The sequence below is a fragment of the Symphalangus syndactylus genome, chromosome 5, assembly GCF_028878055.3.
Source record: "Symphalangus syndactylus isolate Jambi chromosome 5, NHGRI_mSymSyn1-v2.1_pri, whole genome shotgun sequence".
NCBI classification, from domain to species: domain Eukaryota; kingdom Metazoa; phylum Chordata; class Mammalia; order Primates; family Hylobatidae; genus Symphalangus; species Symphalangus syndactylus.
Genome location: NC_072427.2, coordinates 99,751,350 through 99,778,184, shown reverse-complemented (window position 1 = coordinate 99,778,184; position 26,835 = coordinate 99,751,350). Strand labels below are relative to the sequence as shown.

At 37.8% G+C, this 26,835-nt stretch overlaps 1 protein-coding gene and 1 long non-coding RNA gene across 3 annotated transcripts in view; both read right to left on the bottom strand.

The window, feature by feature from the left end:
* The window catches only part of LOC134736835 (uncharacterized), a 279,550-nt gene that overhangs the window by 28,403 nt on the left and 224,312 nt on the right, over nt 1-26,835 (bottom strand). The gene's annotated exons all lie outside the window — the stretch shown is intronic.
* Nucleotides 14,236-15,315, bottom strand: LOC129482908 (keratin-associated protein 13-2). Its single transcript, XM_055279449.2, has one exon. The coding sequence runs from the start codon at nt 15,057-15,059 to the stop codon at nt 14,532-14,534; it is 528 nt and encodes a 175-aa protein (XP_055135424.2). The 5' UTR covers nt 15,060-15,315; the 3' UTR covers nt 14,236-14,531.

Here is a 26,835-nt window from a genome sequence, read left to right as displayed (position 1 = left end):
GATCATGATACTCTAAAAAAGTTGAAAAAGTTTTATTAAAAAAAATTCTACTTGGCTCTCTTTACCAGCTGAATGGGTATAGAATGCCTTATATAAAGGGACTTAAATTACATTAGTTAAGAAGATGGAAATTTCAGGCCAAATACTTTTAAAAAGTAATCTCCGTTGGGCACGATGGATCACGCCTGTAATCCCGGCACTTTGGGAGGCCGAAGTGGGCAGAAGCCTGAGCTCATGAGTTTGTGACCAGCCTGGGCAACACGCTGAAACCCCGTCTCTACTAAAATAGAAAAAATTAGCCGGGCGTGGTGATGGGCGCCTGTAATCGCAGCTGCTCTGGAGGCTGAGGCAGGAGAATTGCTTGAACCCGGGAGGCAGAAGTTGCAGTGAGCCGAGATGGCGCCACTGCACCCCAGCTTGGGTGACAGAGCGAGACACTGTCTCAAAAAAAAAAAAAAAAAAAAGTAATCTCTCAAATTTATAGTGTGGAAACTTTTAATGGCCCCTTAGGGACTGCATTTATAAGCGGTAAAACAAATACGAAATTATTTTCTTCAAGCACCTTGAAAATTGCTGAACAAATAAAAAGTTCCAAAGTAATGTTGTAGATAGTCACATTTCTTTATTATGAGAGAGGGGAAATTACATCTACAGATGAGCCTAGGTATAGTAATGTGGTGGCCTGGAGAAGAGCAGACATTGGTGAGGACAAGAAATTAATGGCAAAGAACTGAGTCTAACCAGAAACATCAGAGAATAAAATAAATTTTTAAAAATGGATACAAAAAAGTGTTAACAGAATGGTGACTTAGGTTACACCCAGGATAAAAATATAAGGGAAATAGAGTAAAACACACTTTTTTTTTTTACATATGTATGATGTTTGGGAGGGAATGAATTACAGTATTGTGTACTGCAGTGGATATGTTAAATGTTTAAAAATTGACATGTGTACCACGTAAACGTTTAGAAGCTTCTAAACATTTAAAATGTGCCAAACAACTAATACATGTTGTTAAATACTAAACACATTTTAAAGGTATAAAATGTGCTAAATATTTATAATTTCTAAACGTTTAAAACATTTTCAGCAAAAAATGTTTAGAAATATGTGTGGGATAAATATTTCATTTTAGGGTGCATAAAAGAATATGACGTGTATGGCTCACTCGAAGCACTCATGTGCATTTAGTTTTTGGCCATAAGTTGCATACATTTATAATCTAATAAGAGTTAACATTTATGGAGTGATTTCTATACTCAAGGAATTCTTCCGGCTGCTTCACGTATCCTATCATTTGCCTCTCATCGTAACCCCATGATCAAATTGCTATCATTCATGATCTCTCTTTTACATTTAAGGAAACTAATTTTTTGAGAGGTTCTATAATGTTTACAAGGCAAATAGCTGGTGTTAGAGTTGGCAATTCAGATATATAAATATATATGGTGCTTCTTCAGGATTTACATGCTTTGACAATTTAAATGGGTTCAATCTCACAGTAGGCAGAGTAACGTGCAGCTAAAAAAATACATTATTAACTAAATGTTTAAATCTTCTAAGGAATTTTTCTAAAGCACAAAAACTGAGAAGATCCTGGAAGTGTAGAAACCAAAGTGGGGACTCTGAGCATGACATTCTGATGATCAAGCACTCCTATTATCTGGAGGACAGCATGGGAGACAAGGCAAAACCTGGAATATGAGTTGCTTACTAGACCTAGCAGCCCTGACTCCTCTGTCTGTTTAAGCAGCTTGATCCTTACAAACTCTTTACCTTCTACTAGAACTATCCTAGATCTTCTTTCATTTTAGGAAGATTGTTACTGTTGGTAATCAAGTTCTGACTCACCAAAGACACGTAGCCACTCAGGAATCTTATGCTTATTAACAGGCAGGACTCCTTTGGACAGTATCAATTCTACATGATTTCAGCAACTTGAGGGCAATGCACCTTCATTTTCTATCCATATTGGAAAGGCTTTAAAGTTCAACTGGCAAAGATGATAACTTATGGTGTCCATTCATTTTGAGTTTCAAGACCATCATTAAGCTACGTCTTGTTTGTCATCCCCAACAGAACCATAGTAGATGTTCACTATTTGGGTAATGGATACACTAAAAGCTCAGACTTCACCACTATGCAAAATATGCATGTAAGAAATCTGCATGTGTACGATCTAAAAATATAAAAATTATTAAAAAAAAAAACAATGGTGGTGTAGTCATTATCTGTTACCATCAAGAATAGAATGTGTTAGTTATGCTGGTAGTCTAATGGGTGCCTGGTGGCATTCTGTTTTAATGTTGGTTTTTTTCTAACTTTTTAGTGGCTGTCATTATATGCTACAGTAATTAATAGGGGTCTGCCCAGAATAGTATTTCAACAGGTAAAAGATTACTTTAAAAAAGGCTTATGCATTTGTTTATTTTTCTAGCTGTTTTACTCCAACACAACATGTCAGTTAAAATTTAGAAAAGCAAATATGTTAATTTAGTTACAAGTAAACTTTATTACACAAAATTTATTGTTAGCCATAGTTGAAAAAACAACAGTTTATTTGCTTATGCTCGAAATAGCAATGCCCTATGGGAATCTCAGTGATGTGATCAGTCTTTTCTGTGCTCTTCCCGCTTGCTAAAAGGAGACTAATATGTGAACACTGACAAGCGTATGAGAATCATATATTGAGGGGAATGTGCTCAGAAGAACAAAGATGTGCTCAAAGGACAAAGTGTCTGAGGCACAGTACCTTCAAGAAATTCAAAATCTAAAAGTTCATACTCTATATAATTATCATATATTTCTTACAATAGACTTATGATTTAACTAATATTTTCACTTCTCAGATAAAGATATAGAGATACATTAATTTGTTAAAAAATTATTTTAACAAAAAGTTATAAATCCAAAAAGTGAGACTAGTTCTGTCTGTCTGCAGATATTTCATTATTCATCCCTACTTTCTGTGTTTATTAAGCCATGATATAAAGCTAACAAATGCTGAGGATCAAATGTATGACACAGGTGAGGTGATGTTATTATTAAGCTCCTAGCATTTAAAACTCCTCAGAAGAAGGACGAAAGTGGAAGGAAAGAATAGACTATCCCAGACAGAGTACTAATGCAAATAACAGAAGATAGGCAGTCGAAAAACAAAAGGCAGATCATTTTAGAATCCATAACGGTATTCTTTTCTTGCCTAGAATTTTAAAATAAAACCTTGCTGAGTAGAATTCCATCTCATGGCTTCAGTAAATGTAGGCTTCTGTACAAAACATTACTCTCCATGTGTTCACAATTGATTAAGAGAACATTTCTGCATCATTTTCCCCAGAATGAAGTTTGCAGCTCCCAAAGATGTACTAAATGTGGTTGACTGTTTTTCCTGTTCTCTCTAGTGTAATAATAGACCATGGTAAATTACCCTAAGATTGTCAAAGCTAAAGCATTTTTCAAATTTGGTTTATAAGCTGGAGAAGATGAACAGCCAATGACACCTCTTCACCTTACAATATCCATAGAATACAGACAGTGAAGTCTCTGGAACCAATTTTACAGTCAAGACGTTAACCTTTGTGGTCACTTGCCCAGCAGAAATAGTAACTTGTTAAAAAACACAAAATCAGTTACTATTCACTTCTTTTGATGATTATGAGTGTGTTAACAGCTTTCCCTTCAATTACATGACTAGGGTTATTTTGCCAGTAAAGTACCAAAAAGATAATATATACCAGAAGCAAATTTAGATATTGTCTCTTTGCAGAAATGCCCTGAAATTAGGGCAATCACTCATTATTTTGAGTATAGATTTTAACTAAAATTTGTTTGACTGAAAATTACAATGTTATCTAGCCCAAAGACACTTGGGAAAAACAGTGTTGTGTTTCTTTCAACTCCACTGTCCAGAAGAAGAAAACTAGAATTCTCCCTCTCATTCTTTTGGAAAGTCATAAAACACTTGAGCATATTAACAAACTTTTAAAAAGGATAAAAACAAATCTGATTAATGTGGTTAGTCCAAATTAATCATATAAATATAAACTTTGTATCCAATCTATTAATATTTCTTAAAACCAGTGTCTCAAGCAATTAACATTTGAGGAGAAGGGCTTTGGTCATTTGAGATTGGAATGGAATGATATTACAGGTATAGTTCAGGAAACAAACTGGAGATTAAAGGGATACCTACTAAAATAGGTGGCAAACATTAAAGGAAAGAAAAAACTTAGGGCAATTTCTAATTCTTTGACTTTGCTCACTACTTCTATAGCTACCCTTACTAGATTAAGAACTTCCTATATCAGTAACTACATCTTCTTCAATAACAATCAAGCTGAGAAACGAATCATCAACTCAATTCCATTTACAATGGCTACAAAAATAACTAGGAATACATTGAACCAAGAAGGTAAAAGATCTCTACAAGGAGAACTATAAAACACTAATGAAAGAAATCATAGATGATACAAACAATGGAAGAGCATCCTATACTCATGGATTGGCAAAATCAGTATCATTAAAATGACCTCATGGCCCAAAGCAACCTACAGATTCAGTGCAATTCCTATCAAATAACAACATCACTTTTATAGAATTATGAAGCCTAAACTTCATGTGGAATCAAAAAAGAACCACAGTATCCAAAGCAATCCTAAGTAAAAAGAACAAAGCTGGGGTATCACATTTCTTGATTTTAAATTATACTACAAGGCTATAATAAACACAACAGCATAGTACTGTATAAAACTAGAGAAACAGATCAATGGATCAGAATAGAGAACACAGAAATAAAGCCAAATACCTACAATCAACTGATCTTTGACAAAGTCAACAAAAATATACACAAGGGAAAGCACACCCTGTTTAATAAATGGTGCTAGGAAAACTGGATTGTCATATGCAGAAGAATTAAACTGAATCCATATCTTTCACTGTATACAAAAATTAACTCAAAATGGATTAAAAACTTAAATGTAATATCTGAAACTATAAAAATCCCAGAAGAAAACCTAGGAAATCTCTTCTAGACATTGACTTAGGCAAAGAATTTATGACTAAGACCACAAAAGCAAATGCAACAAAAACAAATATAGACCAATGAGACTTAATTAAACTGAAAAGCTTCTGCACTCCTAAAGAAACTGTCAACAGAATAAACAGACAACTTACAGAATGGGAGAAAATATTTGAAAACTATGTGTGCAACAAAAAGACTAATATCTAGAATCTACAAGAAGCTCAAACAACTCAACAAGAAAAAAAAAAAACCACTATCAAAAAGTGGGCAAAGGACATGAACGGACATTTTTCCAAAGAAGACATACAAGCAGCCAACAAACATGTGGAAAAATTCTCAACATCATTAATCATTAGAGAAATGCAAATTAGAACCACATTAAGATACCATCTTACAGTAATCAGAATGATTATTAAAAAGTCAAAAAAACAACAGATGTTGGCAAGGATGCGGAGAAAAGGGAACACTGTTGGTGGGAATGTAAATTAGTACAAACTTTATGGAAAACAGTATGAAGATTCCTCAAAGAGCTGAGAATAGAACTACCATTTGATCTAGCAATCCCACTATTGGGTGTCTACACAAAGAAAAAGAAATTGTTATATATATTAAAAACCCCTGCACTGGTATGTTTATTGTAACACTATTCACTATTGCAAAGTCATGGAATTGGCCAAAGTGTCCATCAATGAATGATTGAATTTTAAAAAGTGATACATAAATGCAATGTGATACACTCAGCCATAAAAAAGAATAAAATTGTGTCTTTTGCAGCAAAATGGATGGAAATGGAAGCCATTATCCTAAGTGAAATGACTAAGAAACAGAGTCAAATATCAGATGTTCTCACTTATGATTGGGAGCTAAACAATGTGTATACCTGGATATACAGAGTGGAATAATTGACTTTGCAGACTCCAAAAGTTGAGAGAGTGGGAGAGGGTTGAGGGATGAAAAATTACCTATTGGAGACAATGTAAATTATCTGGGTGATGGATATGCTAAAAGCCCCGAGTTCACACTACATAATATATTCATGTAACAAAACTGCACGTTTACCCTTAAATCTATAAAAATAAATTAAAATAGAACTTCAGAACAGAAGAGTTTCCATACATCAATAACTGCAGCTTCTCACTTTAATTAACACACTTTAGTATTCTTATACTAATCTTTCAGAAATGCCAACTAAAAACCTTATAACACATCTTACTAATGAATAATCTACTTATGTTCTCAACACGTGACTTTCATTAAACTTAAAAAAAAATCATAGGCTCACATAAAGTTGTACAAATAGTACCTAGAGTCCCTTCACCCAGCCTCCTGCAATATTGCCAACTTATTTAACCATACTACAAAATCAAACCCAGGAAATTGACACTGGTGCCATGTTGTTCGCTAGACTACAGACCTTATTGAGTTTTGCTGGTTTATACATGTACTCATTTGTGTATGTATGTGTATGGTTCAATGTAATTTATCTAATGTATAGATTAGTGTAACCACTACCACAGTCCAGAAGAAAAATTCTTCCATTTATGATTAGCATTTTATTTTTATTTTTTTAGAGACAGGGTCTTGTTTTGCTGCCTAGGCTGGATTGCAGTGGTGCAATCAATAGCTCACTGCAGCCTGGAACTCCTGGCTTCAATACTCCCGCCTCGGCTTCCCAAGGAGCTGGGACTACAGGCATGCACCATGTGCATGAATTACAATGTTCATGTAATGAGGCAGAAATATGAGCCACATATTTGCCCTTTTATAGTTATAAAATGTTTAATTTAGTTATATATGAAATTAAAAATGGAAGCTTGTGTTTTCTAGACAACACTAGACAGTAACGCAGCATTTGAGGTGAGTGGTGCAAGTGGTGGTATAGAGCAGAAAGAAAGATCAAGTCAAAATATGACACATTTATGTAATTATGTCCTTTTTTCCCCAAGTCACAAGTAGAAGCGGTGCCATTAGAAATGTCAAAATTTTGGATGAACCTGGAGGACATCATGCTAAGAGGAATAAGCCAGACACAGAAAGGAAAATACTACATGATATCATACATGTAGAAATCTAAACTAGTTAAACTCACAAAAGCAGAGACTAGACTGGTAGCTGCCAGGGCCTGGGTGGAGGGTAAAATGGGAGGGTGTTGGTCAAAGGGTAAAAAGTTTCAGTTATGCAGGACAATTAAGTTCTGGATATCTAATGTATAGCAATGTGACTGTAGTTAACAATATTGTATCGTATACTTAAAATTTGCAGAAAGGGTAGACCTCAGTGTTCTTGCCACAGTCAAATAATCAAATGGAAACTGTGAAATTATAACTATATTAATTACCTTGACTGTGACAATTTCACAGTATGCGTATATAATATCTAGTGTGTGTATCTCAAAACATCAATTTATACTCCTTAAATTTATATAATTTTTGTAGACTATACCTCAGTAAAGATGAGAAAAAGAAAAAAGGCATAAATTGATAAGGTAAAGTAATTCTTTCCAGGAAATGATACGCATAATTTCTTTTCCTCCTCAGTTTCCATATTAAAGGAAAAAATGATATTCAGACTTTTGCAGCACATGTGTTACTAAGTTTTACAATTAACATTACTGATTTCACATACTGTTGTCAGAAAAAATTGTGGGATTTTGAAATGGGGGAAATGTATTACTATGTGGTCTGTCTAGTTCATTTTTCAAGGTATTGTCACTTATTATTGCTTTTGAACTCCTATATAATTCTGTAAGTTGAATAAAATTGTTAATAATGCAAATGATTCTAGTCCATAGAAATGAAATAGTTTCTGTTAAGTGGAATGATACTGATTTTTACTCTGTGTACAGTGACTACTTTGCATCTATCTGTGGATTCATTTCAACCTTCCTAACAACTTGTATAAGTGTTCTCTGAATTACATTTTGAACCAGTTGTAGCATCTTAGCGGTCCCCACATTTATTAATGAGTTAAATAAAAATTTTTATATGTGTTTATTTTTTCATTTGTGTAAGAATCATGACTTTGTCTGGGCGCAGTGGCTCACGCTTGTAATCCCGGCACTTTGGGAGGCCGAGGCGGGCAGATCACGAGGTCAGGAGATCGAGACCATGGTGAAAACCCGTCTCTACTAAAAATACAAAAAATTAGCCGGGCGTGGTGGCGGGCGCCTGTAGTCCCAGCTACTCGGAGAGGCTGAGGCAGGAGAATGGCGTGAACCCGGGAGGCGGAGCTTGCAGTGAGCCGAGATTGCACCACTGCACTCCAGCCTGGGCGACACAGCAAGACTCCGTCTCAAAAAAAAAAAAAAATATATATATATATATATATACATATATGTATACGTATACATATATACGTATATATACGTATATATACGTATATGTATATATATAATCACATTTTAAACATTTGCCTTCCCTTTCTTTAAGTTGCAGGGAAGCAGCATGCAAGACATAGTGAGAAAAAAAAAAACAGAAAATAAAAATGGTTGGAGATCAACAGAGATGAGATATTAGGATTGGAATAACCATGAATGATTTTTTTTGAACAGCTGGATAGAGAATTCTGGACTTGAACAATAGATACCTGATGTTTTCTTAATTCGTATTGTGGTGCCTCTCAAGTAATAGTCTGCAACCCTGAGCTTGTGCTTATTAACACTTTATTAGACTGCTAATTGTAACTAAGTCTCCAGTTACATAAACTTTGATATCTAAGAATAACATGAGCCCCCAAAACCAATCCCACATATGAAATGTGAAGCTTATTTTTTTAATTGTTTATCATTGACATCTTGCCACCCCAGACACAAAGCTAAGGCTCTCTATGGCATCCATGTTGCTTCTGTCTCTATTTCTGGATTTGTAGAATTGGACAATCACACTTTCTTATTATTACGTAGTCTTCTACCTCTTGCTGACCACATTTCCCAGTTTAATAAAAAAGGAACTTGCAGTTTTGTCCCCGAAACCCACACTGTATTCTTCCAAGCAATTATGCCACCACTTAAGCAGTTTCCTCTTTCTGGCATCTCTTCTCACGCATCCTTCACACCAAAATCATAGGAGGAAATTTGTCTCTCTCACTAGTGAGAGACATGAGTCTAGTGACATTGGTCTTTTCTAAGCTCTCAGCACTTTTCACAGAAGAGCTCTAGTGCAAAGTTAAAGCTCAAACACATCTAGTGAGCTGAATTAGAACAAAGAGCTGATGTCACTTGGTGTATTAAGGTCATTAGGAGTGGAATAATTATAAGTGAGCTTGAAAGCAATTTGTCCTTTTCACTCTGCTTTTTCTTAGCCAGTGATGGGAGTCAGCCTTCCATTACACTCTCTGTTACCATCATACAACTTAGGCATTGACCCACAGTTACCAGGTGCCTAAAGTTGACAGCACCCTAAAGGGTGAATGTGGAGAGGAGCAGAGTGTACAGAGGAGTGTACAGAGTGTACAGAGGAGTGTACAGAGTGTACAGAGGAGCAGAAGGAGACAGAGAGAGAAGAAAAGCAAAGAGAAAAGGTGAGAGAAGAAAATAAAAAATAGAGATTAGCAGAGATATTAAGGAAAGATTACTCATGCGGAAAATGGAGGAGGCAAAGAATGTTCATTTTGTCTGAATCATGAAATCTGAGTCTTCACATTATACTTTGAAAGGTTTAAATATTGAAAGTATTCTAATATGTTAATTTCCTCCTTTACTCTCTGCCTCCCTGTTTCAATTATTTGCATTCCACTTAAAGACTGCATTAGAATGGGGGAGATTCTTCAAGTCACTACAGAACTAGATTCTCTATGTCACTGGACACCCCTTCCTTCTATCTTGGGATTGCTGCATTTTAAACATTTCTCTGTGCTCATCTCTCCTTGCAAGGCCTGGTGCCTTCCACACTTGAAGTTATGAGCCTCTAGCTCCCAGGACTTTTACTGGCCATGCTACTGTGACCCATTTAGTTTGTTTTCTCAAATGATTTCTTTAATCCACATTTTACTCATTCCGCATTATTTAAAGATGAATTAGTAGTCCACCTTCAATGCTAATGGCATAATTCAGACTCATAGGACCTTTATGTCTAATAAACATTTTTAATTACCTATTTACACCAAAGTCAATGAGTAGCTCTGCACTTGACGACATATTTTTTTTTTTTTTTTTGAGTCAGAGTCTCACACTGTCACCCAGGCTGGAGTTCAATGGTGCAATCTTGGCTGACTACAACCTCCGCCTCCCAGGTTCAAGTGATTCTCCTGCCTCAGCCTCCCAAGTAGCTGGGATTACAGGTGCCAGCCACCACACCTGGCTAATTTTTTGTATTTTTGGTAGAGCTGGAGTTTCACTATGTTGGCCAAGCTGGTCTCAAAATCCTGACCTTGTGATCCACCCACGTCGGCCTCCCAAACTGCTGGGATTACAGGCATTAGCCACCGCGCCCTGCCCAATGACACGTTTTGTTTGTTTGTTTTTTAAATTATACTTTAAGTTCTAGGGTACATGTGCACAACGTGCAGGTTTGTTACATATGTATACATGTGCCATGTTGGTGTGCTGCACCCATTAACTCGTCATTTACATTAGGTATATCTCCTAATGCTATCCCTCCCCACTCCCCCCACCCCACAACAGGCCCCGGTGTGTGATGTTCCCCTTCCTGTGTCCATGTGTTCTCATTGTTCAATTCCCACCTATGAGTGAGAACATGTGGTGTTTGGTTTTTTCTCCTTGTGATAGCTTGCTGAGAATGATGGTTTCCAGCTTCATCCATGTCCCTACAAAGGACATGAACTCATCCTTTTTTATGGCTGCATAGTATCCCATGGTGCATATGTGCCACATTTTCTTAATCCAGTCTATCGTTGATGGACATTTGGGTTGGTTCCAAGTCTTTGCTATTGTGAATAGTGCCGCAATAAACATACGTGTGCATGTGTCTTTATAGCAGCATGATTTATAGTCCTTTGGGTATATACCCAGTAATGGGATGGCTGGGTCAAATGGTATTTCTAGTTCTAGATCCCTGAGGAATCGCCACACTGACTTCCACAATGGTTGAACTAGTTTACTGTCCCATCAACAGTGTAAAAGTTGTTTCCTGACTTTTTAATGATTGCCATTCTAACTGGTGTGAGATGGTATCTCATTGTGGTTTTGATTTGCATTTCTCTGATGGCCAGTGATGATGAGCATTTTCTCATGTGTCTGTTGGCTGCATAAATGTCTTCTTTTGAGAAGTGTCTGTTCATATCCTTTGCCCAGTTGTTGATGAGGTTGTTTGTTTTTTTTCTTGTAAATTTGTTTGAGTTCTTTGTAGATTCTGGATATTAGCCCTTTGTCAGATGAGTAGATTGCAAAAATTTTCTCCCATTCTCTGGGTTGCCTGTCCACTCTGATGGTAGTTTCTTTTGCTGTGCAGAAGCTCTTTAGTTTGATTAGATGCCATTTGTCAATTTTGGCTTTTGTTGCCATTGCTTTTGGTGTTTTAGACATGAAGTCCTTGCCCATGCCTATGTCTGGAATGGTATTGCCTAGGTTTTCTTCTACGGTTTTTATAGTTTTAGGTCTAACCTGTAAGTCTTTAATCCATCTTGAATTAATTTTTGTATAAGGTGTAAGGAAGGGATCCAGTTTCAGCTTTCTACATATGGCTAGCCAGTTTTCCCAGCACCATTTATTAAATAGGGAATCCTTTCCCCATTGCTTCTTTTTGTCAGGTTTGTCAAAGATCAGATAGTTGCAGATATGTGGCATCATTTCTGAGGGCTCTGTTCCGTTCCATTGATCTATATTCTGTTTTGGTACCAGTACCGTGCTGTTTTGGTTACTGTAGCCTTGTAGTATAGTTTGAAGTCAGGTAGCATGATGCTTCCAGCTTTGTTCTTTTGGCTTAGGATTGACTTGGCAATGCGGGCTCTTTTTTGGTTCCATATCAACTTTAAAGTAGTGTTTTCCAATTCTGTGAAGAAAGTCATTGGTAGCTTGATGGGGATGGCATTGAATCTATAAATTACCTTGGGCAGTATGGCCATTTTCACGATATTGATTCTTCCAACCCATGAGCATGGAATGTTCTTCCATTTGTTTGTATCCTCTTTTTTGTTGAGCAGTGGTTTGTAGTTCTCCTTGAAGAGGTCCTTCACATTCCTTGTCAGTTGTATTCCTAGGTATTTTACTCTCTTTGTAGCAATTGTGAAAGGGAGTTCACTCATGATTTGGCTCCCTGTTGTCTGTTATTGGTGTATAGAAATGCTTGTGATTTTTGCACATTGATTTTGTATCCTGAGACTTTGCTGAAGTTGCTTATCAGCTGAAGGAGATTTTGGGCTGAGACAATGGGGTTTTCTAGATATACAATCATGTCATCTGCAAACAGGGACAATTTGACTTCCTCTTTTCCTAATTGAATACCCTTTATTTCCTTCTCCTTTCTGATTGCCCTGGCCAGAACTTCCAACACTATGTTGAATGGGAGTGGTGAGAGAGGGCATCCCTGTCTTGTGCCAGTTTTCGAAGGGAATGCTTCCAGTTTTTGCCCATTCAGTATGACATTGGCTGTGGGTTTGTCATAAATAGCTCTTATTATTTTGAGATACATCCCATCAATACCTAATTTATTGAGAATTTTTAGCATGAAGAGCTGCTGAATTTTGTCAAAGGCCTTTTCTGCATCTGTTGAGATAATCATGTTTTTGTCGTTGGTTCTTTTTATATGCTGGATTACGTTTATTGATTTGTGTATGTTGAACCAGCCTTGCATCCCAGGGATGAAGCCCACTTGATCATGGTGCATAAGCTTTTTGATGTGTTGCCGGATTCAGTTTGCCAGTATTGTAAATCTTTGTATGAGAGTGCCAGAAGTCTTATTTTATTTCAATTATTTTATTTAGTTTAAACCTAAAGAAGACTTTATTGACCCATATGATCAAAGCACTTAAAGGATGAATAACGCTAGCTTAAGGTACGTGTGAATCAGAGGCTTCTGTGTTGCTGGGAGTTTCTTCCTGTGTTTCCCTTCTCTATTCTTCTAGTTTCTGTGGTGGGCAGGTTTCTATGATGAGAGGATGTGGTTCCCACACTTCCATGCTTAGCCCATATTGTCTCCAGTATAAGAGAAAAGATACCCTATTTATTTTTTCAGGTTTAATTATAAAAAGCTTAAGAAAAAGGTGTCAGGGAAAAAAATCAATTAAAGCTCATGACATATTATTGGAGGAAATGATAATCTTTCAAAGTTATTTTCCTATTCATGGAGAGTTGTTACTAAATATTTTATGAAAAAGTTTTAGCTGAATTTTTATACTACCTTTAGCCTCTGAAAGAAATTACTTGCTTAAATTAAAATAAACAGGGAAGGTCTTATGTCTCAGATGTGAAATGCATCCTACAAATATTTATTTTTATTCACACTGTCAGAGCTGAGCAGTGGATTCCAGGGATACTGAGGGAGGTTATAAGATCTAGAACATTGAAAATAATCTAATTTTAACTGCCACTCAATGCAGGAATCACTGAAAAGTAATATCTTTTTCCTTGTTGATAAACTCAATAATCCAAAGAAAATACAAAGGTCATAATAGTTCTATAAATTTATAATTTATAAATATACATTTATAACAAGCCGAAGTATTTCTCCCTATAACTGTTTCCATTACTCACAGTTGTAAACCTTAAGTCTTTCTGTCTTCTCTGCTTCTCTCTCTCTTTCTCACACACACACACACAACACAAACACACACACACAAACACATTGAATAATTAATTTTCTCCTATATTTAAACACAACCATAATGCCCTCCAGTACCTAACAAACATTTCATATTTTCCCTTTTCCATCATAATATTTCAGATTTATTCAAATATTTTATAATTTTATATTTAATCACCTAGTTGACATCTTCTGAGAAAACTCTAAATACTGTTTTAAAAGTGTAAACAAAAAACAAATACGATTGTCAGCAAAAGGTGTCTTCCTTGAAAACACACCACCGTCATGAGCGTACTCTCAATAATTCTGTTAAGAATTCAACCAGTTTTCATGGCAGAAGACATGCACTTGCCCAGTCTTTTAGGCAGTGGCATGCCCAGAGAATCTCCCCATACACTAGGCCTGATGACATGACCTACGGAAATGGATGTCCAAGGAAAAGACGTCCGGGGGCCTGGCGCCCCCAAAACAGATCACAAATCAAACTTTGAAAACCAATAAAAGACAAAGAGAACATATTGGAATCAACAGTAAATGAATTTATTATGTGAAATAAAACTGACCTTCCATATACTTTATAAGATGAACTTATGTGATAATGAATCACTTGTTTCAAAATTGTAGACATTTGACTCTATATTTTGCTCATTCATTAATTTCGCAGTCTGAAAGAACTAGCCTGTCCAACCAGTACTTGATGCCAGAGAAAGGATGAAGAGCTAGTAGTAAGAGGGGTTAGCTCACATTGCTGGAAAAGCCTATGATAACAGCTCTACGTAGAGACTGAGACACTTTGCTTAAAAGGTCTGGGAATTCAGCAAGTTGATCTGCAGAAGGTTGATCCATAGGCTGGTCTGTAACAAGGAGACTGGCAGCTCCTAGAAGCCAAGTAGGTTGGGCGGCAGAATCCAGAGCCATAGCCCAGGGGAGGGAAGCCACAGCCTCCATAACCCAGAGATCTGAAGCCACTGGACCTACAGCCCACTGAGTAGCAGCTTCTCGATCCATAGCCCAGGGAGTGGCAGCTGTTGGATCCAAAGCCTAGAGACCCAGAGTAAGTCGTCTCACAAGGACTGCAGCACAAGGAGGTTCTGGGGCGGTAGCAGGAGGTCTGGCAGGGGCTGGACTCCACACAGGACGTCTGGCAGCTGGTGGGCTCCCAGCAGGTCTCCTGACAGCCCCTGTAGAGAGAGGATCCCAGCTGGCAGGTGCTGGGAGAGCAGAGGTCAGTGCTGTAGACCAGATTGCTGGGGTAGGAAAAGCCACAGGAGGAGGCTGGGTAGCGCAGGTAGCCGCCACAGGAGCGGGAGGAGAAGTTTCCAGAGCAGCAGTTGTAGGACATGTTGACAGGAGATATGAGTTCAGTTGAGTTTATAGTGGAAAGATTCTCTGAGTTTGAATGTCATAGTCTGGACTCCAAGTTATATATGCTCTTAGACCTGGGTGTGTCCACTGTCTCGACACTCCCTCCTCCCTGCTCACCTTCTATTATAAGAATTCTTCCCTAGGTTATTGTTTAATTTATCACATCTCCATATACTTAGTTGTACTTTAGTCACTCTGGAACACTTAGAAGGAAGCCACTCAGTTTCTTTTTTTTTCCTGAAATTCACTGTGGTTTGACCTTCAGTGTTATATGTCATCACATTTGTGAGTATCTTGCCTCTTACTATTTGAGTACAGTGAGTCCTTATTGTACCAAATAGAATTACACAAAATTCTTTCTTTACTTCCATTAAGTTATAAGGAGCATCAGTGGTTACTACTCAAAATAGATTGTCTTTTTTTTTTTTTTTTTTTTTACACAAGCATATTACTTGTTACTAGAAACGGAGGATTTCTCCAAATACTAACTAACTGTATTCAGTAGCCTCAGCAATCTGTCAGTTAAACCTTTTACTAGTATCTTAACAGCTCAGGATCAGAATTGAGGAGTGCAGCATTATGTTGGGTGTCCATGCCAGGCATCTTCCTTAACAAGAGGCTACTTTAGACAATGCTCACTTAGGAAACAATAAACCCAAACTTTTTAGTAAGACTTCAAATTGAAGTTTTTCAGATATTTTCTGATGAACTTATCTTGTAGCAAGCAGTATTCTATGGTTATGCTCTAAATCAACTCATAAATTTTATTTTGTTTTATGTTTCAATTTTTTTTTCTGGATGAAAGGACAGATTCTTAGCTGCAATTATTAATTTATACTTAAACTTTGAGGAATTGTTAACATTTTTCTGAAGCTTTTAACTTGAAGTATTAGAGTTATATGGGTCTTTGAACATCCCCTGGTCAACTCATACATGGAAAAATTACCTCTCAGGAGCTTTAACTTTCTCCTAATTTCTCAGTAAGATAGAAGCAAAATTGAAGCTTTAATCATGGTTTTCTTATTCAGAGTCAAGTTGCAAATTCTTGAAAATATAAAAGTAAATTCAACTTTAACTTGTCTCAGAAAAGAAACTATTAAGCTTATTTATACTAAGATATAAAAGCCTAACAAAGCTTTATTTACTTTTCCTAAGGATATTCAGACTGAATAGTGTTCAGCTGGGGAGTTCTATGCCTTACTGATCTTTATACACTTGAAGTATATTTCACTTCCTAGCCCAAGAAAGATAAAGAATCTTGGTAATCCATGTTTAGATTAATGGGGGGAAGAGGCTTCTTATCTGTGCCTATTCTTCTTCTTTTGAATCTGACATTTTATTTGGTTTAACTAAGGGAAATGGCATTCACAATTGTTATCGAAAAGAGAGCCTCTTAACTACCTGAAAATTAACTTGCTTCATTCCAAAGCACGCTGCTTCAGAGCACTTAGTTACTTTGTTTTATGATTATCTCTCCCATGCAGAATCCAAAGTGTGGCATGCATCACATGAAGTGCCCTTGTGCAATACTTAAGCCATCACTCTGATTCACTGAAGTAAAATAAGCTGTGCTTTATGAATGGACACCTATTAAATTTACTAAAAAGTACGCACCACCCCCAACACATGGGATTCCTTATAATGGCAGCTTTTAACACCTTTAAAATGAGAAATATTTTTCTTTTCTTACTACATGTTGATTTTACTCCAAAAAAAAAAAAAAAAACTTTCTAATACCCAGAAGTTCTAGACCAGCTCCCTATGTCTCCGAATAAACACTAAAATAACTTGGGAATAAATCAATTCCAATTAACAGTCCCTCCACCCATTCCTAATTGGGTTAACACTTTTTATTAGGAGTTATTTGGGCACTTTGTACAAATGCTAATGAACAACTCCCGAATGCTAATAAATGTGTCCATCTGAAAGGCAGAAAAAGCAAAACAAAACTAGAGTAGCCTTAACAGTTCAAAAGTGGATTCTGGAACTAATAAAATACTCTACGTGCTCTACATACATAGGCAAAGTGTTAGTATAGAAAGAAAAATTCACTATCTTGATATGTCAGGGAAAACGTCATATTGAAATCTTTTCTCTCTCCTTCCTTCCCTCCCTCCCTCTTTCCTTTTCTTTTTCTCTTTTCTTTCCCTCCCTCCCTTTCCTTTTCCTCTCTTTTCTTTCCCTCCCTCCCTCTCGCTCTCCCTCCTTCCCTCCCTTCCTCCCTCTCTCTCTTTCTTTCTTTCTTTCTTTTTTTCTCTTTCTTCTTTCTCTTTTCTCTTTAGAAATTTAGGCATAACAACACTACAGAGAATAAAACTATCATTACAGTACATAGTAGCCACAAGTAGCTTATGATCTGAATTACTTGAAAAGTGATTGTTTTTCCAAGTTAACATAGTAATGTAGCAGAAGCTTTAAACTGATAATCTTCTATTGCAATGTTTCCAGAGATTCTTCAAAAGCTTTCAAATTAACCAAATACTAGGCAGTAGTAGAAATAGTAGAAATCCGTATATACTGCCGTATACCTTTTTTACTTTTTTTTTTTTTTTTTTCGTGACGGAGTCTGGCTCTGTCGCCCAGGCTGGAGTGCAGTGGCGTGATCTAGGCTCACTGCAAGCTCTGCTTCCCGAGTTCACACCATTTCCCTGCCTCAGCCTCCCCAGTAACTGGGACTACGGGCGCCCGCCACCACGCCCGGCTAATTTTTTGTATGTTTAGTAGAGACGGGGTTTCACCATAGTAGCTAGGATGGTCTTGATCTCCTGACCTCATGATCCGCCCACCTCGGCCTCCCAAAGTGCTGGGATTACAGGCATGAGCCACTGCATCTGGCCACCTTTTTTACTTTCTGTTCACTTTTTAATTTTCTGCTTTCTCTAGACCTAGGAGAGCCTTTTATTATCTGGTCACTAAAGAGTCTTCTTCATAACAGCTGCTTTCCACTAGATTTTATTTTTAAAATTCTCACCCAAGGGGAAATTTATCTATTAAACATTAATGCTAACTATGAAGGACCCACTACTGAGTAAAGGGCTTGATGAGAACTCGCTGGACTAACCTGTTCATGGTCTCTTCCCAGTCTCCCATGCAAGCCTACCCAGGCCTGTGGCTTTGTCGGAGGTCATCCTGCCTCATTGTTTGAGACTTTTCCAGGCCCAGGCACCTCCTCTAACTTCACTACAGCTCTTCCTGCTTCAAATTCATCCATTTTATGTCTTCAGACCCTCATCATCCATGACTTTCGTTTGAAATAAAAAGTCCAGGCTGGGCATGGTGGCTCACGCCTGTAATCCCAGCACTTTGGGAGGCCGAGGCAGGCAGATCACGAGGTCAGGAGTTTGAGACCCGCCTTTCCAACTTGAAAATCCACCTCAAAACATGCTTTCACCATGAAGCTTTTTCTAACTTTTCTCTAACAAATCCCATTGGTTCAAATATATCTGTCAATTTCATCACACATTTCTGAAAGTTGACCCTTCATATTATTTCTTGTTAATTTCTAGTTTGGATGCCATAGGAAGGTAGACATGAGCATAAAAACTCTAAAAAGACAAGACCAGGACTATGAAAAATCAAAAAGTAAGCTCATAGAGGAGAAATCACAGACATGACACTAAGAAGTTGAGAAAGTTTAGTCCAAGAAAGCTTCCTGGATACAGAGAGATCAAAACAAAGGGATATAGAGCAATGTGGCAGCTAGATGGAAGGGTTGGAAAGTAGCAGAACCAACATGTGTCCAAAGGCCCTAGCAGGAATTGTACATATGTAGCCTCATTTAATTCTCCAAAGAAATATGTGTTATTACCATTCACATTTTCTAGATGTTGAAACAGAGACCAACAAATCTTAATAACTTAACATAAGGTCACCTCTCATAAATGACAGAATTATGCTCAAGTTTAGGTTTGTCTTACTGCAAATTTCATTCATTTCATTCATTCACTTATTCTATTTATTTCATTTACTCTTCTAAGTATGAGATTTTTAAACAGAATAGGCATTATTCATTTTGATCAGATGAGTTGATATATAAATGCATAAATAAAGGAAAAAATGAAGTTTATGAGTTCACTGCACTCTAAGTTATTAATATAAAATCCTCTCTCAAATTATCCTAAATTCTGACTCTTTTAGGAGCCTGAAATATATTTCAAGATGGCAAGAACTGTATTCTAACTTTAGGTTGAATTTGAATTCTGCTTATTTGAGATAACACTTAGGTCTCAAGTGGAACAGCTAGCACAGAAGAAAGAACTTTTCTCAACACATTTCTTAAGTTATACTCTTTGATTTATCACACAAGGGATGGGGAAAAGCTAATCACTATTCAGACTTAAAAATATATTTTTTTGTGGCTCCACGTTTGGATAGAGACCAAGAGAAGAAAATAAATTAAGTAGGAGAGCTAATTAAGAATGTAGCTATTGCAGTGATTTCAATATCTGGGCACTTGCCTTGAATAGTCTCCAGAAGTGCTATACCTTACAGTTAAATGGCCTTCCCAAGCAGGACCAGTGGATTTTCATGCCAGAGGAAACTTACTAGAAGCATACAAAACACACAAAAATAAGTAAAAACAAAAACCTGATTTCTGTGTTAACTTAGGAGGATGATTTTAAAGAAGTTGGAATATTTCTGTTTTGGGGAGACACATTGGAAAAAAGAGGATTTAGAAAATATGAAACATAAAATGTATTCTAAGCAAGGAAGAGACAGAGGAAAGAGGAGAGGAAGGAAGAAAATGAAAGGGGGAGAAAAGAGATAATTTCAGGAGTAACAACTTGCAGATTTCTAGCTGTAGCATAGGTCACTACTATATTAAAAAGCTTCAGCTGAGTTCTTGAAGATGGCTTTTGAAGATCTCATTTTTGGAAATGAATAGGCAGTTCATGAGTTAGAAAATCTAGAATCTCTTTAGTAATAAAGTTACGGAAAAATTCATGAGATTCTGGAAAGGCAACATGCTGCTCTTTAGACCTGTGACCACAAATTGATTGGGAATACGGTGAACTGACTTCTCCTGGAGGAGCAATTATGAGTGTGACAGAAACCCAGCCCATCATCTGGGTCAAGGGAGGTCCCACATCCACAGAGGCTGAAAACTGCAGAGTCCACAGCCCCATGCTCAAAGCCCTGTCCTCTGGACAGGCTGATGAAAGGGTGTCCATAAGAGGGCACAGGATGGCTGGTAGGTTCTTTGCTGGCCAGGAGAAACATGGTAGACACTGAGTGAAGGAGGTCCTTGTGGCCACTCAATTCCTGGGATGGGAGGAATTCCTTTTGACAGATGGTGGATATATTAGTTGGCTTGGGCTGCCATTACAAAGTACCACAAATTGAGTGACTTAGTAGGAATGTGTTGTCTTACAGTCCTGGAGGCCGGAAGGCTGAGATGAAGGTATTGGCAGTTGGGTCCTTCTGAGGGGTGTGAGGAGAGCATCTCTTCTAGGCCTCTTTCTTGGATACTTCTCCCCAAATGGCCATCTCCCTAAATGGTCCTGAATGGTCTTCTCCCTGTGTCTCTTCACGTTATCTTCCCTCTGTGCGTGACTGTCTCCGTGTCTGTATTTCCCCTTTTTATGTGGACACTAGTCATATGAATGAATTGGGCCCACTTTCACTTGCCTGTCTCTATAAAGGCTCTATCACCAAATAAGGTTATGTTCTGAGGTGCAGAGGGTTAGCACTTTAAAATACAAATCTCATGGGAGGACAAAATTCAACTCATACAACAGGAGACAGGCCATCGCTAAAAGTTAAAAAAAAAATGCATACTATAGAATTTCAATTGAATATTGTTTCCTGACTTCAGTTTTCCTTGCATTTAATAAGGAATTCTAACAAATTCTCTCCTAAGGAACTTTATATACCCTTGACCACCGGTATAGGGAGAAAACATCCTGGTATTCAGAGAGTCCTTTGCAGTTTCACTAATTAGTTATCTAATTAAAATAACATTGCCTCTGCAGACATGGCTGAATATGTTTTATTCATATACTTAAGAGACACAGATCATTCCTTTCTTATTTTAAGGATGAAGGTGGCTATTTCCATGGCCAACAATCACCATGCAACCTGGCAGGGCCCCCTGCCACCTCCCATTTCCTGCCATCTCATGGTGACCAGATGCCATGCCCTTTATGTCTGTTTTCTAAGGAATCAGGCAGCAAAATCTCATAGTTCATCAAATGATAATCATATATTTTTTGTTGTGAACAAGTAAAAGTAATAAAGTTCATACTAAAAATACCTGTATTCATCTTTTTAATAAACATTACTGGAGGTCCGTTGCCAGTCAATAATTGAGGAATAGACATTGTTCCTATCTTCCAGGTTCTTCTGGTCTGGTAAATTAAGGTGGGGTATCGTACAAAGCTAGGGTGTCCTAAGATAACAGACTAATAGCTCTGAAGGCCAGATATGCATGTATGGTTATAAAAAAGTTTTATTAGGGCCATTGTTGCAAATCATCTTGGAATTGTTTGCCATTTGAGAACATTCAATTAAAAAGGCATTATAATGCTGAGATTTTAAAATGTAAATTAGAATCTGGAAAGTTTTCAATGATTTCTAGTCTAAAATTAAATAAAGCACCAAAAAAACGAATTAAATTTAGAACATTTTAAGAGAAATGAATAAAAATGCTCCACTACTTTTGGAAACAAACGTAGAGGAGAGTCAACTTTATTCAACCAATAAATAGAAAAGCAATGCTATTTAATTGATGGAAAAGAAAAAAACATTTCCTCAGTTTGAAATTATTCCCAGTTTAGAAAGCCAAACCAAGAAAAGGAGTGCTTAAAATAAGCATAAAGAAAGGAAAAACAGTGAATGGAACAGGGATAAAGCAAAAACAAACAAAAAACAGATGGAAATAAAAGACAAATTAGGGAAGAAGGGTAAATGAAGAAGAAACACACCATAGGGACATGAAACTAAATCGTAAAGTTAGGAGGTTGTTAATCACTGTTTTATGAAAAGCTGACTGGTTCCATAAAGATTTAAAATAGTGCTCTTAATATTGTGTTGCAGGTGCTATGGTTTTATTTTGAAATAAGTATAGTGTTTGAAATTCCAAATTTCTCATTTAATCCTGAACATTTTGCTATTATGCCAAAGAATGACTCGAAGCACAAAAACATATTTAAAACTATTTCCAGCAGTGGTTCTCAAATCTGATACCTCAGCATCACCTGGCAAGGGTTTGCTTTGTTATTTCAGCAGAGATTTACTAACCAGCTGGCAGTACTCTGGTTATTTATGTTTCAATATCTCTATTTATCTATTTATATTATCCCAGTTCATTCTCACAATCACACAATGAGCAAAGCAAGGCAGTGCTGAAAAGGGCAGCATCAGGGTTTGCCCGCAAGGTGTTCTGACCGCACAATGCATGCTGAGCTTCTACATTTCATTGTCCCACAATCGCAATGGCAGGCCCCCACCCTAGAACTATTCTCTGGGCTGGGGGAATTCTGACATCTATATTTTGAACAGCATTTCTTAAAATCATCAGGGTTTAAGATTCTGAGTGGTCAAATATACTGCATTCCACAATGACCTGAGATTACCTTATTTGTCCCTTGATTTAAATCCCAAGTCTTAAATAAATCAAATCCTGGAATGAGTGGTAGGTGAAAAAGCTAATATCAAGGAAAATAATGAAAAAGAAAGAAGGAACTCTGTGTATAACACTTCCCCAGGAATAAGTAGTCTCAACTACATCCTAAAGCTCTTTAACCACCTTCATGAAAGCCTCAATCCACTTGGAATGGGACAGAAATTGCAAAGGAATACTCTCTGGGCACCAGCGATATTGCCACAACCAAATCTTAACATCATAGGATTTCAGCACTGAAATGGAAAATGAACAAAGAAAGGTAAGCAGTTTACAGTACTAGTAAGGAAGAAAAGCAAAAGGTTTTTCAAACATTGGGGCTCTCTCCAGTTGTTCCCAAGAGATACTGGGATACTTTACCTCTACCATGTCTATGATTCTAATCGTCCACCCACCACAGAGCTCAGCCAACCGAGAAGGGCTAAGGGTCCTGTCTAGGACTCTTCACTTGATTTTGCTTTCTTTTCTTTAGAGAGTGCACAAGCCAGGCAGGGCCCAATGGGTCATGTCTGTAATCCCAGCACTTTGGTAGGCCAAGGCGGGCAGATCATGTGAGGTCAGGAATTTGAGACCAGCCTGGTCAACATGGTGAAACCCTGTTTCTCCTAAAAATACAAAAATTAGCCAGGTATGGTAGCAGGCACCTGTAATCTCAGCTACTCAGGAGGCTGAGGCAGGAGAATTGCTTGAACCCGGGAGGCGGGGGTTGTGTGAGTCAAGATCGCTGCATTGCACTCCAGCCTGGGCAACAGGAGTGAAACTATATCTCGAAAAAAGAAAAAAAAAAAGAAGAAGTATGCAATCCTAGGACACAGAGGAACCTCAAATATCCTCTACTTCTAGAGCTCTGAAAATACAGAAGCACCTTGCAATAACCTCCCCCTTTTGCTTCCTTTTTTCCTACTCTCCTATCCATATCTTCCTTGTCCATATCTGTTTGTTTGTTTTCCCTTCAGGAATAAAGAGAGTTCATGAACAGAAATCTCACCCAATCCTATGATACCTTCCAGAGGTTAGATGAAGAAATGCTGAGTAAATACGGAGTTCCCTTCTGTATGCTATTTTGTCATTCCTTCAATCTCCAGCAAAGACTTTAAACAGAAGGAAAGAAGGGAGACAATGGTGACATCCAAAATCAGGTCGAGGCCAGACTTCTTCAAAGTGATGTGGGAAGGGGGCAGGGAAGTGCTGGGTAGGGCCTGTGCCCGCAGACCAAAGTGAGGACAGGCACTCTTGTTTTCATGCCCAAATGTTGCATTTTCCAAGACCACCCTGGCTCACAATGTCCCCCTCCTCTGCTTATAAAAACTCCGAGACCCTAGTGGGCAAATACACAGGCGGCTAGACGTCAAGCGGAACACACCAGCAGAACACACTGACAGATGCTGGCAGGCCATCAACTGTGGAACACCAAGGGAAATTTGGCTGAGGGTTGTCAGAGGAGAGCCTGGCCTCTGAGCCACCCGACTCCAGGGCAAAACCACCTTCCCACTCCATCCCCCTTCTAGCTCCCCACCCATCTGTTGAGAGCTGCTTCCACCATTCAATAAAACCTTGCACTAATCCTCCAAGCCCACGTGTGATCTGATTTTTCAGGTACACTAGGGCAAGAACCCTGAGATACAGAAAGTCTTTTGTCCTTGTGATAAGGCAGAGGGTCTAATTGAGCTGATTAACACAAGACAGACAGTTGCAGACGGCTAAGCTGAAAGAGTTGACTATAACATATGCCCACTTGGGCTTCGGGAGCTGTAAACAAACACTCAACCCTAGATGCTGCCATGGGGTCCAAGCCCACAATCCCCACGACCTGCTGGTCTGCATGCTCCCTGCTAGGGGTTTGAGCTGTGGGGCACAGAAGAAGCGAGCCACACCCTATTACATGCCCTGCGAGGGGCAAAAAGGAACTTTCCTCATTTCAAAAATGGCAGAGAAGGAAGGGTGCTTACACACATGTCTTCTAGCATGTTCTCTTTTTCCCCTATCTTGCTTTTTTCCACTAGGCTAGGATTTGATCCCAGCTAGATAAAGGCCAGCCCATGGTTTGTATCTGATCCACTGTTAAGGCTTCCTACTTCTGAGTGAAAAAGCTTCCAAATCTATTAATAGATATAGCCAACTTTCACTCAGCTGCCAAATCAAAGAATGAACAAAGGCAAAATAGTTACCATTTAGATAGGCTTCTGAGATGCTTGATTTCATATAAGACATCTGCATGCCTAACTAACTTCCCTTTTCATTCTATCAACGTCTATGGAGTGCCTACTATATGCTAGGGACTGTTGCTGTGCTACAGGCATATTCATCATGCCATTCATTTGATTTCTAACTGAAGGCCCTTTTTCTTCTGCCTCCCAATTTCAGCTGTCATAGCCTGTCAAAATCACTATTTGCTCTGGTATTTATGGTGAAAGAAGTCATTACTAGTCATCATGAGACCATCTGTACAGTGTCACTGGGTAGTGACACAGCCTCTGTTCAGACTCTAAGATGTTCCATCTTGCAGGATGGATATTAATGCCACTAAATCCATCTTCAGCATTCTTGAATGAGAGCATTTGTAATAGCTATTACATCTTTGCAATAGCATGAAGAGAGAAGACAGCATATTATTATCAAAGACTGCACATTACAATCAGATTACAATAGTATAAGCAGAAAATAAATAGATTACCTTTCCTCTATTTTTAATGTACTTTATAAACTTGGACAGACAAGCCATGTCCAGAGGGGGTTATGGTGGTCAGGCGTGTAGTATGCTTTCACAGGGCTATGAGGATCTTCCGTGGGCTCCTGGCTAGATGTTTTTTTAATTTAAGGGAGTAACTTTCAAAAATGGTGGTACATCAGAACCACAAATGAGGCAGCCTTAGGAGGAATTTAATAATCTGTTTATTTATTTAATTAATTATTTTTTGGTTTATTTGTATGTCCTAAAATGACCCCATTGTTCATTCTGTTGCATATTCAGAAGTTAGACAACACTGATTTAAGCATTTGCCCAGCATATAAAAACCAACTCAAATTCTGCTGGCTTATAAAGTATTTGAAGTCAGAGGAGATCATTTCAAGCCACTACATGATGTAGGCAGCTCATAAATATAAGTGAGGTAGTTCAGTGGATTTGTGATTTGTTTGATGATTGATGCTTCATATTCTAATCCATCATCACAGACATGATGTATTTTCTTATTAAACATGAAAGAATATTTGTCAAGTGCACGAGGATATCGTTTTCAGAAATTTTCTTGAAACCCAAAGCTTCTTAATTCATCTCACATTCTCTCACTTATGATAGAGACATTAACCAACACAACAAAATAATAGTGCAGGCTTGATGCGTGGTCACAACTGAAATTTGGCTGTAGCGCTGGGAGACAAGAGGGGTGGTTAGAGTTGTGGGGATGATAAGAAGCATGTGCCACATCCGTGGAGCAGCTTGTCTTCAGTTCCAGCCAACTGTGAGTGAGAAAACCCAGGATCACCAGACTTTCGGAATTTTTTAAAAAAGAAATCACAAATCCAAATTTTTGTGAATCTTTTGGTTGTTGAATATTAGCAACTAATTTATAGTTTAATAAAATGCCCAGGGGGGCCTGCACTTGTGAGATGAACGAACCTATGTGGGCTGGATTTGACAGAGGACCTGTGAGTTTACGGTCTGTTATTTTAACTGGTACCATTCACCACCCCAGTAGTGCGGGGAGGGCAGGATATGCATGGGGAGGAGAAGGGCGCTATTGCAATGCGGGGAGGGCAGTCATAAGGGTGAGCCCTGATAAACACATTTGCTGACTTTGTTAATTTGATTAACACTGGTCCTATTTGCAGTTAACAAAAAGTTATCCTTAGTTGTGATATGATGGTTATCTTCAAAAAGTTCCTTGGAAAATGAGGATTTGAGAAAGAAATGGTCTTCACAGCATCTTGTGGGCTAGGACTTTTCTCCTAGCTGCCAAGAGCCCATAGACAGAAATTTAGATATTTAGAAGATCACAAGATAAAGTTGTTAAAAGTAGCTGTTTGATGTGGGGGAAGCTTCTTTGTCATTTTTTGACTTATGCAAGTTTTATCTAGTGAATTCTAAAGAAAATTCCAATTAAACATACATTTACATTAAGAAAAAGTCGAT

Excerpts from the sequence above, each read along its gene's own strand:
- LOC129482908 (XM_055279449.2), bottom strand. The coding sequence starts at position 15,059 with ATGTCCTACAACTGCTGCTCTGGAAACTTCTCCTCCCGCTCCTGTGGC.